This window comes from Schistocerca cancellata, chromosome 5 (assembly GCF_023864275.1).
Source record: "Schistocerca cancellata isolate TAMUIC-IGC-003103 chromosome 5, iqSchCanc2.1, whole genome shotgun sequence".
In the NCBI taxonomy this organism is placed as follows: domain Eukaryota; kingdom Metazoa; phylum Arthropoda; class Insecta; order Orthoptera; family Acrididae; genus Schistocerca; species Schistocerca cancellata.
This window is the reverse complement of record NC_064630.1, coordinates 521,790,179-521,808,777: the sequence shown is the minus strand read 5'-3', so window position 1 is coordinate 521,808,777 and position 18,599 is coordinate 521,790,179. Positions and strand designations below refer to the sequence as shown.

At 43.5% G+C, this 18,599-nt stretch overlaps 1 protein-coding gene across 1 annotated transcript in view; it reads right to left on the bottom strand.

Moving 5' to 3' along the window:
• Nucleotides 1-9,634, bottom strand: part of LOC126188645 (odorant receptor Or2-like) — a 40,237-nt gene extending 30,603 nt beyond the window's left edge. The window contains exon 1 of the mRNA XM_049930247.1: nucleotides 8,844-9,634. Within this exon, the coding sequence (XP_049786204.1) occupies nucleotides 8,844-9,634 (791 nt within the window). The remainder of the gene's footprint in view (nucleotides 1-8,843) is intronic.
• Between the last annotated feature and the right edge of the window lie 8,965 nt (nucleotides 9,635-18,599).

Sequence of the window (18,599 nt, the reverse complement as noted above, 5' to 3'; positions counted from 1 at the left end):
TCCTCCTCCAAGTCCAGGGCACGGTATGTTGCAGTCTCAAGCTGAAAAACATCCGAACCGTTAAACACAACCAATCATGGTCTGGTACTCACATCTTTCTTCATTTGTAGGGATGACTTCATGTGAAATGAAAAAAAAAGATAGCACAAGGATGAAATTTTAATCAACAAATTCCACATAGAAATACTGGAGCATCACTTTGGTAACCTGTTGTGAAGGTGTTCGTGGTGTGATGCTTGCCGTTTCCATCAGTGAACAACGAACGTCATTAAGCATTCCCTCGTGAACCTATGCAGCAAGATCTGAAATCATGCTACATTCTTCTACATCACAAACTGGAACATACCTTCAGAAGAATTGTACTAATTCGAGTATTTAAGGTGTTCTTTACGTACAAATAAGAATAAAAATTCTAACACTAAGGAATAATTAATATAGTGTAATTAAATTTCGCAATAAATTTATCTGGGTAACTTATTTAAGTGATTAATGTTGCAAGTTCACAGGTTAATGTTAGCACGAGAAAAGCTGGTACATTAATAGCCGGTGTAACCGCCAGAATGTTCAGTATAAGCATACAGACTTGCGTGAATTGCGTTGTACAGGAACAGGATGTCAGTTTGTGGGACGGAGTCCCATACCTGTTGCACTTACATGGTCGACACAGCGATGATTAATGTTGTTATCTGGATCTGTAGTCCGATGGTGTCCCGTATGTGCTCGGTTGGAGACAGATATCGAGCAGGCCAAGACAACGTGTTGGCACTTTGTAGGCCTTGTTGGGTTAAAACAGCGGTATGTTAAATAGCATTATATCATTGGATACAATTCATAGCGGCACCACAACAGGTGCTGCAGGCTAACGTACATTTCTGCAGTCAGGGTGCGTGGGATACCCACGACAGTGCTCCTATTGTCATAAGAAATCGCAACCCAGACTAAAACCCAACGTGCAGGACCAGTGTTTGTAGGCTGCTGACAGATTGGTTGCAGTCGCTCATCTAGCCTCCTTCTAACCAACACACGGCCATCACATACACCGAAGCGGAACCAGCCTTTGTCAGAAAGCACACAGGCATCCACTCCACCATCCAATGAGCTCTCGCTTGACTCCACTGGAGTCGCATACAACAGATGTTTCAGTTCAGTGGAATGCACGCAACAGGGCATCCGGCTCGGAGATATCCGTAAAGCAACGGGTTTGTAACAATTTGTTGTGCCACGGGTGTCCCATCTGCTGCTCGAATTGTTGTTGCAGAAGCAGTACGATGCGGCGCAGTAACACGCCGAACAAGACTGTCTTCCCTGTCAGTAACACCAAGTGGCCGTCCGGAGCCCGATCTTCACGTGACCTTCCCGTGACCTCCAGCCAGCAATCATGCACAGTAGTCACATTCCTGCCAAGTCTTTATGTAATATCGCGGTGGGAACATCCAGCTTCTCGTAGTCCTATTACACAATCTACACACATCAAAAAAAGTTTTGCATCACCCCGATTCACGGAATTCCTGAAGATAGACATTGACTGTGAATATTGTATCACAGACACAGTCCCTTTCATTGTTTAGAGATGTCACTAAATCCGCCCAAAGATGTAAACAACCATGCATGAGCAGCGCCTATTACACTGAGGGGGTCCGACAGCCGATCAGTTCCAGGCATTCCACCAGGAAGGAGGTACACGGCCGTTGTTATCTTTAATTCAACAATGCTTAGACGTTCAATACCGCGGTTCGATCGCGTCCGCATTGTTACTTCGTGCCAGGAAGGGCTCTCAACAAGGGAAGTGTCCAGGCGTCGCGGAGTGAACCAAAGCGATGTTGTTCGGAGATGGAGCAGACACAGAGAGACAGGAACTGTCGATGACATGCCTTGCTCAGGCCGCCCAAGGGCTGCTACTATAGTGGATGACCGCTACCTACGGATTATGTCTCGGAGGAATCCTGACAGCAACGCAACCATGTTGAATAATGCTTTTCGTGCAGCCACAGGGCGTTGTGTTACGACTAATCTGTGCGCAATAGGCTGCATGATACGCAACTTCACTCCCAACAGCCGTGGCGAGGTCCATCAACTTCACTCCTGACGTCCATGGCGTGGTCCATCTTTCCAACCACGACACCATGCAGCGCGCTAAAAATGGGCCCAACAACATGCCGAATGAACCGCTCAGGATTGGCATCACGTTCTCTTCTGCAATGAGTGTCGCATATGCCTTCAACCAGACAATCGTTGAAGACGTGTTTGGAGGCAACCCGGTCAGGCTGAACGCCTTAGACACACTGTCCAGCGAGTGCAGCAAGATGGAGGTTCCCTGATATTTTGGGGTGGCATTATGTGGGGCCGACGTACGCCGCTGGTGGTCATGGAAGCCGTAACGGCTTTACGATACATGAATGCTGTGGTGTCACCGGCAGACACCACATTTGCTAGGTGGTAGCCTTTAAATCGGCCGCGGTCCGTTAGTATACGTCAGACCCGCGTGTCGCCACTATCAGTGATTGCAGACCGAGCGCATCCACACGGAAGGTCTAGAGAGACTTCCTAGCATTCGCCCCAGTTGTACAGCCGACTTTTCTAGCGATGGTTCACTACCTACTTACGTTCTCATTTGCCGAGACGATAGTTTAGAATAGCCTTCAGCTACTTTATTTGCTACGACCTAGCAAGGCGCCATTATCAGTTACTATTGATATTGTGAATCATGTACCGTCAAGACCGACGTTCATCATTGATGGATTAAAGTTAAGTATTCCACCAGCTACGTCCGTTTTTCTAATTTCTAATTTCCTTGTCCTGTTCCAGACCTCACGCCAGCCTGCGTGAGCTAAAACGCGTGCATTTTGGCCTCCTTTAGTAAAACGGCGTTGGCTCCCCTGCCAACCACAACAAATGCTATCCTCCGACCGATAGTGCAACCACAACGGCAGTATATTGGCGAGGCATTCGTCTTCATGATGACAATTCGCGCTCCCATCTTGTGAATGACTTCCTTCAGGATAAAGACATCGCTCGACTAGAGTGGCCAGAATTTCTCCAGACATGAATCCTATCGAACATGCCTGGGATACATTGAAAAGGGCTGTTTATGGACAACGTGACCCACCAAACGCTCTGAGGAATCTACGCCGATTCGCTGTTGAGGAGTGGGACGATCTGGACCAACAGTTCCTTGATGTACTTGTGAATAGTATACCACGACGAATACAGGCATGCATCAATGCAAGAGGACGTGCTATTGGGTATTAGACGTACTGAAGTGTACAGCAATCTGGACCACCACCTCTGAAGGTCTAGCTGTACGGTGGTATAACATGCAACGTCTGGTTTTCATGAGCAATAAAAATGGCGGAAATGATGTTTATGTTGATCTCTATTCCACTTTCCTGTACAGGTTCTGGATCTCTCGGAACCGTGGTGATGCAAAACTTTTTTTGATGTGTTAGTTCAACCTCAGTGAGGTTTTGATAACTGCGTCAGGCCAATCACAAAGGTAACTAATGCTCACAGGCTTTACAGCGTGTCTTTAAAGTAAAACTGTTTTGCATCCACACACTTGTCTTTCTCTCGCAACTATCGCGAAATTTGAATAGGCGTCATTTTTCAGACGTAGTAACCCATATACTAACCTCCGTTTACCTTATACAACTTCTTCTTGATGTTGGAATTTTTTCCGTCAGTATGGTTATGTTTGAGTTAAGGGGGAACTAGGAAACTATAATGTAGCGGGAAATGAGCCTAATCTACACCCACATGATTACTCTGCAGTTTACACTTAAGTGCCTGGCAGAGGGTTCATCGAACCACTTTCACTCCATTTCTCTACCTTTCCACTCTCGATCAGCCCGTGGGAACGTTGGAGACTGAAATTTCATTAAAAGATTCGCGCCGCAATGAAAAAGGTATTTTTTTAATGATCGGTACCCCAACTCGAGTATCATATTGGTGACATTCTCTATCCTACTCCGCGATAATACAATACAGGTTGCACTTTTTTGAACTTTTTCCATGTTCTGAGTCAGTACTATCTGTAAGGATCCCACACCACACAGCAAATACTCTAGCAGAGAACTAGCAAGCGTAGCGTAGGCAGTCTCTTTGGTAGATCTGTTGCATCTTCTAAGTATTCTGCCAATGAAACGCAGTTTTTGGTTTGCCTTCCACTCCATCATATGTATGTGATCGTTCCAATTTGTTTGTAGTTGATATCCATAGATATTTAGTTGAATTGGCACCCTTTGTATTTGGGTGATTTATCGTGTAACCGAAATTTAACGGATTCCTTTTAGTAATCATGCGAGTGATCTCACATTTTTCATTATTTGTGGTCAATAGGCACTTCTCGCACCATACACATGTTGCTGTTGATGTGGTCTTCAGTCCAAAGTCTGGTTAGATGCAGCTCTCCATGCTACTCTATCCTGTGCAAGTCTCTTCATCTCCGAGTAACTACTGCAACCTACACCCTTCTGAATCTTCATCTATTCATTTCTTGGTCTCCCTCTACGATTTTTACCCCCAGCCTTCCATCCAGTACTAAATTAGTGTCCTGCCAACCGATCCGTTCTCTGTTCAGGTTGTGCCACTAATTTCTTTTCTCCCCAATTCTGTTCAGTACCTCCTTATTAGTTAAGTGATCAGCCCATCTAATCTGAACATTATTCTGTTGCACCAAATTTCGATAGATTCTATTCTCCTCTTATCTAAACTGTTTATCGTCCATGTTTCACTTCCGCACATCTCTACGCTCTATACAAATACTTTCAGAAAAGAGTTCCTGACATTGAAATCTATACTCGATGTTAACAAATTTCTTTTCTTCAGAAGCGGTTTTCTTGTCATTGCCAGTTCACATTTTAAATACTCTCTACTACGACCATCATCAGTTATTTTCCTGCCCAAATATCAAAAGTCATCTACTACTTTAAATGTCTCTTTTCCCACTCCGATTCTCTTAGCATTACCTAATTTAATTCGACTACATTCAATTATCCTTGACTTATTTTTGTTGATGTTCATCTCATGTCCTCCTTTCAATGTACTGTCCATTCGGTTCAACTTCTCTTCTAAATCCTTTACTGTCTCTGACAGAATTAAAATGTCTTTGGCAAACCTCCAAGTTTTTTTTTCTTCTCCCTGGACTTCAATCCTACTGCAAATTTTTCTTTTGTTTCCTTTACTGCTTGCTCAATATACAAATTGAATAACATCGGAAACAGGCTACAGCTCAGCCTCACTCGCTTCCCAACCGCTGCTTTCCCTTGATGCCCCACAACTCTGAAAACTGCCATCTGATTCCTGTACAAATTGTAAATAGCTTTTCGCTCCCTGTATTTTGCCCCTGCCACCTTCAGAATTTGAAAGAGAATATTCCAGTCAACATTGTCCAAAGCCTTCTGTAAGTCAGCAAATGCTATAATCGTAGGTTTGCCTTTCCTAACCTATCCTTTACAAGACGTCGTAGGATTAGCATTGCCTCATGTATTCCTACATTGTTCCGCAATCCAAACTGATCTTCTCCGAGGTCGTGTCTACCGGGTTTCCCATTCTTCTTTAAAGAATTCGTGTTAGTATTTTGCAATCGTGGCTTATTAAACTGATAGTTCGGAAATTTTCATATTTTTCAGCACCTGCTTTCTTTGGAATTGGATTTATTGCATTCTTCTTGAAGCCTGAGGGTGTTTCGCCTGTCTCATACATCTTGCTCACCAGATGGAAGAGTTTTGTCATGGGTGGCTCTCCCAAGGCTATCAATAGATCTAGAGGAATGTTGTCAACTCCCGGGGCCTTGGGGCCTTGTTTCGACTTAGGTCTTTCAGAGCTCTGACAAATTCTTCACGCAGCATCATATCTCCTATCTCATATTCATCTACGTCGTCTTCTATTTCCATAATATTGACCTCAAATATACCTCGTTTCTATAGACCCTCTATATACTCCTTCCAGCTTCTGCTTTCCCTTCTTTGCTTAGGACTTTACTTTCCATCTGAGCTCTTGATATTTATACAGGTAGTTCTTTTTTCACCAAACGTCTCTTTAATTTTCCTGTAGGAGGCATCTATCTTTGCCTTGGAGGTATATGCTTCTAAATCCTTACATTTGTCTTCAAGCCATGCCAGCTCAAGCCTTTTGCACTTCCTGTCAGTCTCATTTTTTAGACGTTTGTATTCCCTTTCAACTGCTTCATTTAAAGCATTTTTATATTCTCTCCTTTCATCAATTAAATTCAATATATCTTGTATTTCCCAACAATTTCTACTAGCCCTTGTGTTTTTACTTACTCAGTCCTTTGCTGCCTTGGATGGCCGAGCGACTCTAGGCGCTATAGTTTGGAACCAAGCGACCGCTACGCCTCGGGCATGGATGTGTGTGATGTCCTTAGGTTAGTTAGGTTTAAGTAGTTCTAAGTTCTAGGGGACTGATGACCTCAGAAGTTAAGTCCCATAGTGCTCAGAGCCATTTGATTTTGAACCGTTGGTGCCTTCACTATCTCATCTCTCAAAGCTACCCATTCTTCTTCTGTATTCCTTTCACCTTTTCTTGTCAATAGTTCCCTAACGCTTCCTCTGTAACTCTCTCCAGCTTCTGGTTCTTTCAGTTTACCTAAGTTCCATCTCCTTAAATTCCTACCTTTTTGCAGTTTCTTCAGTTTTAATCTATGGTTCATAACCAATAAATTATGGTCAGAGTACACATCTGCCCCTGGAAATGTCTTACAATTTAAAATCTGGTTCCCAAATCTCTATATTTTCATGTCACCGCAACAAAACAGTACCATCAAATGTAGAAAGACCAACACAAGACTATATAATAATAAAATGACAATCTGTATAGGGTCTTCTCAGCATATATAAAACCAATATGAAACCTGTGCAGATACCTCGACTAAATCATTTTGCAATTGGTTTGATAATCTGATGACAGCATCATTTGTAAAACAACTCTGAGATGAGAGCTCAAATTGTTTCCTGCCACATTTATATAACTCAGAAACAGCATATGGCCAATAATAGTTCCTTGGGGAACGCCAGACATCGCTTCTGTTTTAGTGGATGACTTTCCATCAGTTATTACCAGATCTGACCTTTCTGACAGGATATCACAAAACCAGTAGCACAACTAAGACGATACTCCCCACTCTCGCGACATGCTTAGAAGCTTCTGGAATATAGAAATACTGGATCAATTTGAGAGCCCCGGCCGGTTATGACTCATTACTTCTAGAGAATAATGAGCTAATTGTGCTTCACGAGAACGATATTTTCAGAATCCATGGTGTGTATCAAAAAATGGTTCAAATGGCTCTAAGCACTATGGGACTCAACATCAGTCCCCTAGACTTAGAACTACTTAAACCTTACGACATCACACACATCCATGCCCGAGGCAGGATTCGAACCTGCGACCGTAGCAGCAGCGCGTTTCCGGACTGAAGCACCTAGAATCGCTCGGCCACCGCGGCCGGCATTGTGTGTATCAACAGATCGTTTCCCCGAGGCAATTCATAATTTTCTAGCACAAACTAAGAATTCAAAACTTGAAATTTGTTGCAACCAAATGGATCAAATACAGTATAGAGGATGAATCAGAACACCTCCGACTGAATGTCAGAGGCTGTTCAGAGATATTTTCGGACTATTTTGACATAACTTTTGCTCGTCACACAGTAATTGCATTTCTCACCTCTGTTTACCTTTCCGTATAGCACTGAAAACATCTACATAGTAGTTAAAATTGTCGACCCTATGCGCCATGCGTCCTGTTTGGAAACAAACGTGTTCCATTTGCTCACGGTGTTCACTGTAGACAACAGTAACACCCACTTCGACTAAAGTTTGCATTCAGTCCTGATGGATTCTTTCTCGGGTTAGTCTTTCCGGCAGTGTTAGGTGCATGGTAACAGTGATGCACAGCAGTACTGATAGGCTTACTGGTGAAGAGATGACCTACACGGAATCCGCATTCTCTGAGTCCAGTGGACACGAAATCGACGCAAAAACGATATACTGTGCTGATCCACTGAGATGACAACTACGTCGCAGTCCTTCTGCGTTTGTGAGCTGTCTTTACGTAAAAAAGTGGCAGGGAATGGTTATGATCAGATACTTGGAGACCATTTTTATGGACTTTAACTTGCCAAATACCCACGGAATTTTTATTGATGACAATGCGCCATATCACTGGGCCACAAATGCTTTCTATTCTTTTGAAGAACATTCTGGACAATTCGAGCGAATGATTTATCGACCCGCGTCTCCCAGCATGAATCCCATCGAAAATTTATGGGACATAATCGAGAGTTCGGTTCGTGCACAAAAGCCTGCACAGGCAACACTCTCCCAATTGTGGACGGCTGCAGAGGCAGCGTGGCTCAGCATTTGTGCAGGGGTCTCCCAACGACTTGTTGAGCCCGTGTCACGCACGTCGAGTTGCTACACTACGCCAGGAGAAAGGAGGTCCTACGAGATTTTAGGAGATATCACGTGAGTTTTTTCATCGGAATATTTACTGATTCTCTGAGATGGCAACTATGTTGCAGTGCTTTTCGTTTGTAAAAAAGTGCCTACAAGAACCGGATCCTTTCGAGTTCAAATGATTGCATACTGAAATCTTTCGCACAGTTATGAAGGTATTTTCACAGATATTTAGGTAATTCGGACAAGAAATGGAATAAAGTATAATTGTTTAATTTCTCTGTCTTGAGCCACCAGAGACTACGGTTCCCTTGTACCAAATACTCCGAAAATATTCCTGAACAATCGACATTTAGTCGGTTGAGTTCGGTTTCATCATTTATATAACATCAATGAGCTATTGCAAAGAGCTTTACTGCCTATATGTACCTTGCGATATCCTGGTGAGTGTGTATGCACAAACGTAGTTCCTCGTACATGCCATCAAGTGAGCCATTGTCCTCAAGTTGCAGGTGACCGTTTCCCAGCTGAAGGTCAGATATGCGCAAGGATAGTATCCTGAGCTGAGAAGCGGCGTGTATCATGACGGCCGTGAAGAAGCAGTCCATCTGAACGCTGATTACAGCGATCCATAACGTGGAGGCGCCCTGTATGGCGTAGGACAGCGCGTAAAGGGAGTACGGGCTCTCCTCCGTCAAGGGCAGCTGCTCGAAAGGCAATCTTTTGGCTTCGGGTGGCGCTGTAAGTGGCACCAGCGTCCATGCGAGGACCACAATAGCGTCGTACACGGTGAACGCTTTGGTAATGCGCCGAGCGAGCCTCTGGGCTCCAGCGGAAATCTCCTCGAGCTGTGGTCTTCCTCGAGTGTACTCCCTCTGGCTGGTCACCAGGTCGTCCAGCCATCGCACCAGGCGGCAGTAGGCACACTCATACCTCAAGAAGAAGGTCACTTTGAGGACACCCACGATAACAAACGAGATGTTGGACAGAGCCAAGGTGAAGTCTTCCAGATATCCGTCCAGCGTGCAGAGATGGATCACGGCCTCGACGAAGTGCCCGAAACAAAGAGCGATGACGACAGTCACGAGGCATCGATACAGCCGCGTACCTGAAAGGGGCCACACGCCAATCAGGTGCAGCATGCGCAGGTCGCACTTGAGCACGGAGCCCCCCGTGTACTGCCACGTCAGTGGCTGACTTTCTTCCGAATCCCAGCCCATGGGCGGACAGCAGCTTACACCAGACTGTCCAGGCGGAAGTAAGTACCTTTAGATTTAAGCTCTATTCCGCTGCCAGCTCCACAGATCGACAATACGGAAGAGTGTCCTACCCGGTGGATGTGTTCTCCCCCGAACCATCATTTTTTGTACAGTGGAAACCGACGAGAGATCAATACAGAGACGGTAAGCATTTTTCGTTCACCGCTTACGTGCCGTCGTGCTGACATCGATGCACCATAAAGAGAATTCCTAATAAGCTTAGCAGAATCTTGTTAATTAAAGGTGTATGGTGCAGTGACAGTAGTGGTCTTACGTCACTCCAACGTACGTAGCTTAGAACATCTGCTATACGTTAACTGTTGTGTAGGAGTAACTAGAATTATATGCGGCAATGCATAAGTGATACATCCTGATATCGAGTTCTGCTTCGTGAGGTTTCATTACAATATCGTGCTCAAAGGGAATATTACTCTCGGTACAAATCTTACTTCACACGCCACAACGAGAAGATTCACGAGTGAATAGTTAACAAGACGCACTTAACATTACGTGTAATTACAAACCATTTGTAAACACAGCCTAGCTCTGTACAGCTATATCTATATTTTAAACTGATTAATGAAACATTTTGAAATTCTACTTCCTAATTTATTACGAAGAACCGTTGTTTCTCCGAACAGATGAATAGAAGATCGATAATACAGCTGACTTTCCCCTGCTGTCAAATAAAAGTCACCTACGCGCTGAAGCAAGTATATCTGAGTTCGGAGCTGGTACCGCACTAGACTTCATTTAACCTGTAAATCAAATCATAATGAATTTTTAGGAATACCGTGGAAGTAACACGCGATAGAGACTTAGTCCAACAGTCTCACTGCTGACATGAGGAAAGGATCTGATTACAGCTACACGTGAATTTAATTTTTAATAAATTGCGTCGTTCGTCTTTTTCAGTATTATGTAAGTACTAATAACTATAAACAAAAGGTCTAAACCGATTCTTACTGTTAGATTTTCTGTAGTACGTTTGAGTCCCACAATAGTTATAAGAAGGAGCACCAACATTTTTACGTGTATTGCGTTTCGCTTTCCATAAATTCCAATACCGTCTAAATAAGTTTCCTAACCAATGGGCTACTAGGCTACGTTGAGGCACTAGATAAGGTAACTTCTCCTAATTGAAGATTTTTTTTCCTTTGGCAACCTGTGTCCTCAGTTATTTGCTCGATATACCCAATCTCTGTCTTTCTCTACATTTTTACCCTCTGCAGCTCCCCCTAGTGTCATGGGAGTTATTTCCTGATAGCCTAACAGATGTCCTGCCATCACTCCCCTTCTTCTTGTTACTGTCGGCTTCTCTCGCCGATACCGCGGAGAACCTCCTCAGTCCCTACTTTATCAGTCAACCTAATTTTCAATGTTCTTCTGTTGAACCACATCTCAAATGCTTCGATTCTCTTCTGTTCCGATTTTCCCAGTCTTTAAGTATAATATAATAAATGATGATGTTATTAATGCAAATGTAATGCAGCCGTTGAATGTAAAATAGGGTGAAACGGAGTTTATTTAAATATCCCCGTTCCATTACCATGTAATGCAGTGCTCCAAACATACATTCTCAGAAATTTTTTCCTCAAGATAGCATATTGAATTGTGTGACTTATTTTTTCAGACAAATTCCATAGGTCATCGGAGAGCAATTCGGAAAACTGTGGAAAAAGATCTCTCTTTCCAGCACTTGTTTTGCTGACAAGCGTAACGCTATATCATCATGAAAATCTTATTCATAATAAAAGAAAATGAAGTGGGACCAATTTTTATTCAGTTATGAGAGAGAACTGCTCCAAACAATAAGAGTAGCTGCATACGAGAGTAATGTAGAAGAACTAAGTGACTTGGTTAAATGTAGGAGGCCTACCACGTATCCAATGATCATACAGTCACAATAATAGGCAGCTTTCCTTCCCTCTCATGCTATTTTTTTTTTTTTACTTTCATGCGTTGTAAGCCCATAATACACAACAATATATAACCAAAATTACAGGCCTTCAGATTAAAGATGATACGCTCGGCCGATGATCCTAAAGTGAGTACTTTGAAGTTAGACATTAATAGTCTGAGATGAATTTTTAGCTCCTTTATTGACAACAACAGCTTACACTTTGGAACAACGACGTAAGAACACAGCAACTGTTAAAGGTGACGACTTCAGGTCTCACGGCACATTATATGTTGATATGTCCTCTCAAATATCCTTATTGTTCGAAGTTGTGAGACGGGAAGACTCTGCGAAATACACTGACAGAAAGAAATTGCAAAACACAAATAATTAATGTGGAGTAATAAAATTTCGGGTATACGTTTGTCTAGGTAACATATTTAAGTGATTAAGGCTCCCAGATCACAAGTTAATGTAAGCACTAGATAAGACATTGCAAATGTGAAATGCTGGTGCGTTAATAGCCGGTGTAACCGCCAGAATGCTGAATTCAAACGTACATGCATTGTGCTGTATAGTTGCCTGATGACAGATTGTGAGATAGAATTCCATGACTGTTGTACTTTGTTGGTCAATACAAGGATCCATAGTAATGTTGGTGGACGACGCTGGAGTTGTTGTCAAATGATGTTCCATATGTGCTTGATTGGAGAGACAGATCTGGTGATCGATCAGGCCAAGGCAACATGTCAACACTTTGCAGATCATGTTGGGTTACAAAAACAGTATGTGTGCATTATCTTGTCAAAAAGTATCCTCTGGAATGAGTGGCAGCACCGGAATTCGTATCGGTTTGCTGCAAGAACAACGAAAATTTTAGGGCGATGTCAGCGAGAGAAAGTTTCGTATGGCTTTCAGATCATATATAAAGTTAGTTACAAGGCACAAAGTGCTCTCAAAATGGCTCTAAGCACTATAGGACTTAACATCTGAGGTCATCAGTCCCCTAGACTTAGAACAACTTAAACCTAACCAACCTAAGGACATCACACACATCCATGCCCGAGGCAGGATTCGAACCTGCGACCGTAGCAGCAGCGCGTTTCCGGACTGAAGCGCCTAGAACCGTTCGGTCACAGCGGCCGGCAAAGTGCTCTCAATCTCACATACTGAACAAGTATAATCTGGGATTTGGGTGCGGTTAGTTATGCTTTTTTATCACCCTGGCCGCCAGGTAGTTCTTATCTCAAAAGCGCTTTTTTACAGACAGTAATCGATATGTGTACCAAGTTTAACTGAAAAGTATGGAATGGTTTAGGACGTGATGATAACGAAACTAAAGTTGTAGGAAAGGAATTTTAAGAACAGTATTATAATTACAATGATGTGGAACAGCACAATTGCACATAATCGCCAGCGCTTCTGAAAGCAGTGGATAGCTCCAGTTTAGAAACTCCTGAGTTGCTGACGGATCCAGTTTTCTAATGTTCTGCGCTTCCATGTCACAGGTCAAACTCTGACTTTCCAAAGATTGTTTCATGGGGCCAAAGATACGTGTATCAGATGGGCACATATCGGAGCTGTAAGGAGGATGTTATGAAATTTTAGAAGGAGCTCAATATTTTCTTGGCTATACATCTCGCCTCACAACTGTGATACACCGGAATATTAGGCACCGTGCGAGACATTGCTTTCTATATAACTCTTTCATCTCGCTACAAATATGTGAAGCACGCTCCCCTTCTGCACGAAGAAATTGGGTAACCGCTCATTGTGTTGACCTGTAGGAATTCATCATGCAGCAGACTACGGAAATAACTCTCCAGATATGAAGAAATTGCTGCATAGCCATTAACTTCTCTTGTGCAACTGGAAGTAACACCACACGACCTCTAGGTAAAAACATTCACCGCTGGGATTACATACAACGCTGTTTCAGTAAAGGTTTCCTTTCATTTTGGGCATACCTTATATACACATACATGCATTATTATGATACAGCAGTCTTTTCCCTGGCAGCTTCACTAGTGTACGCATTCGAAACACATGTTCTACAAATCTCCTCCCTCCCCACTCCATTTGTGTCCACGTCTTCTCACCCACTCTCTGTCCATCCCATTCTCCTCCTTTCCACTGTCCATACCCTCCTCCCACTCTCTCTGTCCATCTCCTCCTCCTCTATTTCTCATGTCCACCTCATCTTCCCCCTCTCTTTCTCACTATCCATTTCCTCCCAACCCTCGCTTTCTCTGCTCAGCTATACTCGTCCACACTAGTAGCCCCTGTAAGGCATGTCGATACTACTTGCACACAACACATCTCCTGTCTTCTCTGTCCATCTTGTACTGCTTATTCTCTCTCTGTCCATCTCATCCTCCCCCTCTGTGCATTCTCTTCTAGCTCTTTCTTTGTTCACTTCATCCTCCCATCCACTCATGCAACCTCTGAAAGGTATGGTGATACTACCTGAACAATATGCCTGTTATGTAGAACAGCCTACAGGTCAGGTGCAGAAATCCGTTTTTGGCTCATATCTCTGCTCCTATTGTAGCTGTCGCGTCAAACCCCCCGACAGTGCTGATTCTCATATAACAAGCAGTATATGTTGAAATCGATCATACATTCATACATCCTGTTTTATATGTATGTAAGGATAGAGGTACTTTTCTGTTGGAGCAAGAGAGTGAACTGTATTGGAAACGCTTTCCTCAAAGAAATGTCTCGATATTTGCTTTAGGTGATTTGTGGAGACCATGAAGAACTTAACACTAGAAGGGGGATTCCAACACTAAATCTATTCCAGTATCTTATTTCTGTGTCGCTACTCTTCTACGAGTTAATTCCCAGGAGTTTAATTATGTATTCTTCCTGTCATACTGTATAACCACACTAAGTAAATCTTTTTATTTATTATTCTTCTTGTGTTGCAATTTTAACGTAGTTTTGGAATACAGGACAAGTAGCGTCTTCTCACTCACCAATATGTCCCTATTCTCACAGTCAGACCGAGCGAGGTGGCGCAGTGGTTTGCACACTGGACTCGCATTCGGGAGGACGACTGTTCAAACCAGTCTGCGGCCATCCTGATTTAGGTTTTCCGTGATTTACCTAAATCATTTCAGGTGAATGCCGGAATGGTTCCTTTGAAAGGGCACTGCCGATTTCCTTCCACAATCCTTCCCTAATCCGAGCTTGTGCTCCGTCTCTAATGACCTAGTTGTCGATGGAACGTTAAACACTAATCTCCTCCGCCTCCTTCTCACAGTCAAACATCGACGTAGTGAATTCCCATGGCTCTATACAATACAGTATGCTTAACATCTTTCTCTTCATAAAGCGTTATCATTGATTGCAGGTTCTAGGTGAGGCTGTACTTTATACGAACACTATGATAGTATGCATTCTTATTCTATTTATACTAACAGGAATATCTTATCTAAATTGTAGGATTACAAGTTGATAGAAAGAAGCTCCGGATTTTTCTTACAAATGCAATTTTTCGTCCGATTCATTGTCCTGTCTTGTTGAGGGATGGAGTGGCAAAGAGTTCCATCATTTATAAAATTGTAATTGTTAAGAACGTGTGCTTGAATTATGAGAAGAAAGTCACGTCATAAGTTAACAAGAAAGTAAACAACATTAACTCAGTAGCAATCGCACACAAACTGCTTCATGTGGAAAATCCTCACATCCAGCATAAGACAACATAGTCAGTTAGACAGCTGCTTGGAAACCACGTGCCAGTATTTATTTGCTCTACGCTATTGGCAGAGGGTACCAAATGACTGAAGAGCGATATGTACCAGTGACAAACGCAACAACGCCATCGGATTTCACTTTTTTGCAGTCATCCAGTACGTCGCGGTCAGAGTAAAACTTTGTATGTGGCAGAAATACTGATTGTGAGGCTGCTAAATTCACTAGGTAATTTATTCTAAAATGGCTACAAGACACAATCTCAATATATCTAAAACTGATTGGTTCGTTGCTCGGCTCTACATGTGATGGAAGAGCCGTTGATGACGTCAATGAAGGTGTAAAATACAGAAAAAAAGGTAAATACTCGGTGCATTTGCAGAAAAGATAGTCTGCAAAAACTGTTTCCGACTTCGCTGGTGCTATAGATGCTCTCATTTCTGCGAGAAATGCATGCTCGGAAACTGGAAGCCACTATAGTGATTGGAACGTCTGACATTGGTTCATAGTGATTCCCACTTCAGTATAACGTGCGAATTTGGGTTATCGACTGCTGCATAGAAAACAGTGATCCCATTACTATCGTATCCCGGCTAAACGGTGACTCAAACTCCGCTTCAGATTTCGTTATCGAGACACTGTGATCTGTATTAGGAGGCGCTCACAATATGTCAAGTGCTGCCCTCAACTGCAGCCGCTCGGGGTAGCCGCGTTGTCTGAAGGCGCCTTGCCATGGTTCGCGCGGCTCCCCCCGTCGGAGGGTGTGTGTTTGTTGTCCTTAGCGTAAGTTAGTTTAAGTTAGATTACGTAGCGTGTAGACCTAGGGACTGATGACCGCAGCAGTTTGGTCCCATAGGAATTTACCACAAATTTCCAAATTCCCTGAACTGCGGCGTGCGGGCAGTTTATAGGGATGTGCAACGGAAGTGCAAGTTCACTTTGGATCAAGAAGCAGCTAGTGACTGAACTGACCAAAGAAACCTTCCGATAGCCTCTGTACTTGGATGCATACCTGCTTACTACTGTGGATACTATAGTGATCGGATAAGAGTTGGTTCTGGGTTCTTGGACATTCTGGTTAAACTGTTTTGTTTTGTTTTAGGTTCTCATAGACTCTGACTCGGAATGGGCAGTTTACAAATTATTTTACTTATTATTCTGTGACTACGTTGACTAAATCATTGTTCAAAAACGTTCAAATGTGTGTGAGATCTAATGGGACTTAACTGCTAAGGTCATCAGTCCCTAAGCTTACACACTACTGAACCTAAATTATCCTAACGACAAACACACACACCCATGCCCGAGGGAGGACTCGATCCTCCGCCGGGACCAGCCGCACAGTCCATGACTGCAGCCCCCTAGACCGCTCCGCTAATCCCGCGCTGCACTAAATCATTGTATTCATCGATTCAGGTGTCAATACGTTGTCTTGTCCAAGCCATACTGGGGTTAGTGATACTGTTATAACCGTTATCTAGGGTGGCTTTGTGTGGGCGGTGATTGGACAGAGGATCTCCTGGTGTGTTGGCGTCCCAGTCTGGCCCGGTCAGTGGTAGGGCAGATTGTGCACGACAGAGGATGGGTTGTGTTCCTCAGTGATAAAAAGCTAGCCACAGCGTCGGTTACTGTCCCTGAGAATATGGCAGGTTGCATCTTGGCCAGTGACAGAAGGCGGAAGGGTTCTCCATTCCAACCTTGGCACATCTGCCAAAGCACCTGAGTGCTCATAGCAGTTGTTAAAAGTTCGACTTCCGGTGTTGGTGGTGGTGGCAGGTGCATTATTGGTACGCTGTTGCAAGCTACGTGCTGGACGTCATACCAAAGATCAGCTGTTCGACCAAGACAGGGTGACCAGAGGGGGTTTAAAGGCAGTTGTACAGGGTTGACGATGTGGAAAACAGCACCTTCTGTGTCACACAGAAGCATCTCGAATAGAGGCCAGTGACCTAGGCATGGTTGTTGCTACATGAGATTGGGTCCCTCATCACCAGGTGATGGACTGCAGCTGGCGGAGACCCTAATGTCCTTGATATTATGCTTGGCTGTGCCTATGACCCACTTCATTTCACAGTCAGTGGGCAGATATGGTTTGAGCACGTGTTCTAATAAGTTCGAGAATGCCACCGTTTATTCCAACACAGGAACAGTACTGTGGGTATATATATATATATATATATATATATATATATATATATATATATATATATATATATATATGTCGCCTTAAATCGACTTTTATTTGGACCATATGGCCATGGCCACACTTTCGTGGATGATAACGGTCGCTACAAAACTGTCCGTGGAGCGAATTCAGGACCTGTCTATATCTAGTCTCAGATGTATTCGATAATATGTATGTCCATCAATTGTCTTAAACAGTGTCATGGGCGGTAACTCAGTAGACTCAGTCGAGAGACTGCTCCATGAGTCCTTGTCTTGCAAAGGGTAACCGAAAGAATTGGCGCAGTGTATGTGTGTGAAATCTTATGGGACTTAACTGCTAAGATCATCGGTCCCTAAGCTTACACACTACTTAATCTGAATTATCTTAAGGACAAACACACGCACCCATGCCCGAGGGAGGACTCGAACCTCCGCCTGGATCAGCCGCACAGTCTATGACTGCAGCCCCCGAGACCGCTCGGCTAATCCCGCGCGGTGCAGTAGTATGTCAGTGGGCTGGAATCCGACTGCAAGATAGTTCAAATTCTCACTTGGTCATCCATATCTACTATTTGTGCATTTTGAGCTGATACTCATAGCTATGGCTGATGGGAGAAATAGTAAATGGGTAATGCCTCAATGATCACTCTCATAATCCACCGCACCAGATATCAGCTTAGAGCGCGTGAATAACAGATTTTCCGTGATTTCCGGTAATCTCTTTAGTCAAATGATAGGGAAGTTCCTTCGAAAAGAACACCGTTGATTTCTTTCCCCCGTCATTCCCCAATCCGAAACTGTGCCTCATTTCTAGTGATATTATTGTAGACGAAACCTTTAAGTCTGTTCTCCCTCCTGGCCTTCAAATGACACGATACTTCTCCGTGTGACCCCATTCACGGCTTCATGCACTCAAAGTCGGTATGATTTCCCACATAAAACACTATCGCGCATAAGTATTGCAATTCTGTGAGTTTCCCTTCTTCACAGTTAGGTGCGTGCAGTGTACGATTTGGAGTCATTGCTCAACAAGTTTATCCACTTACTCTTTTAATATGAAACTTTTTGAAAGTTTACGGCATAGGCTCTGTTTGTCTTTACAAACGAGGAAAGTGTTGTACAAGAAACCACAGCTCCCCGACCGCTACGTCGGTAATTACATTC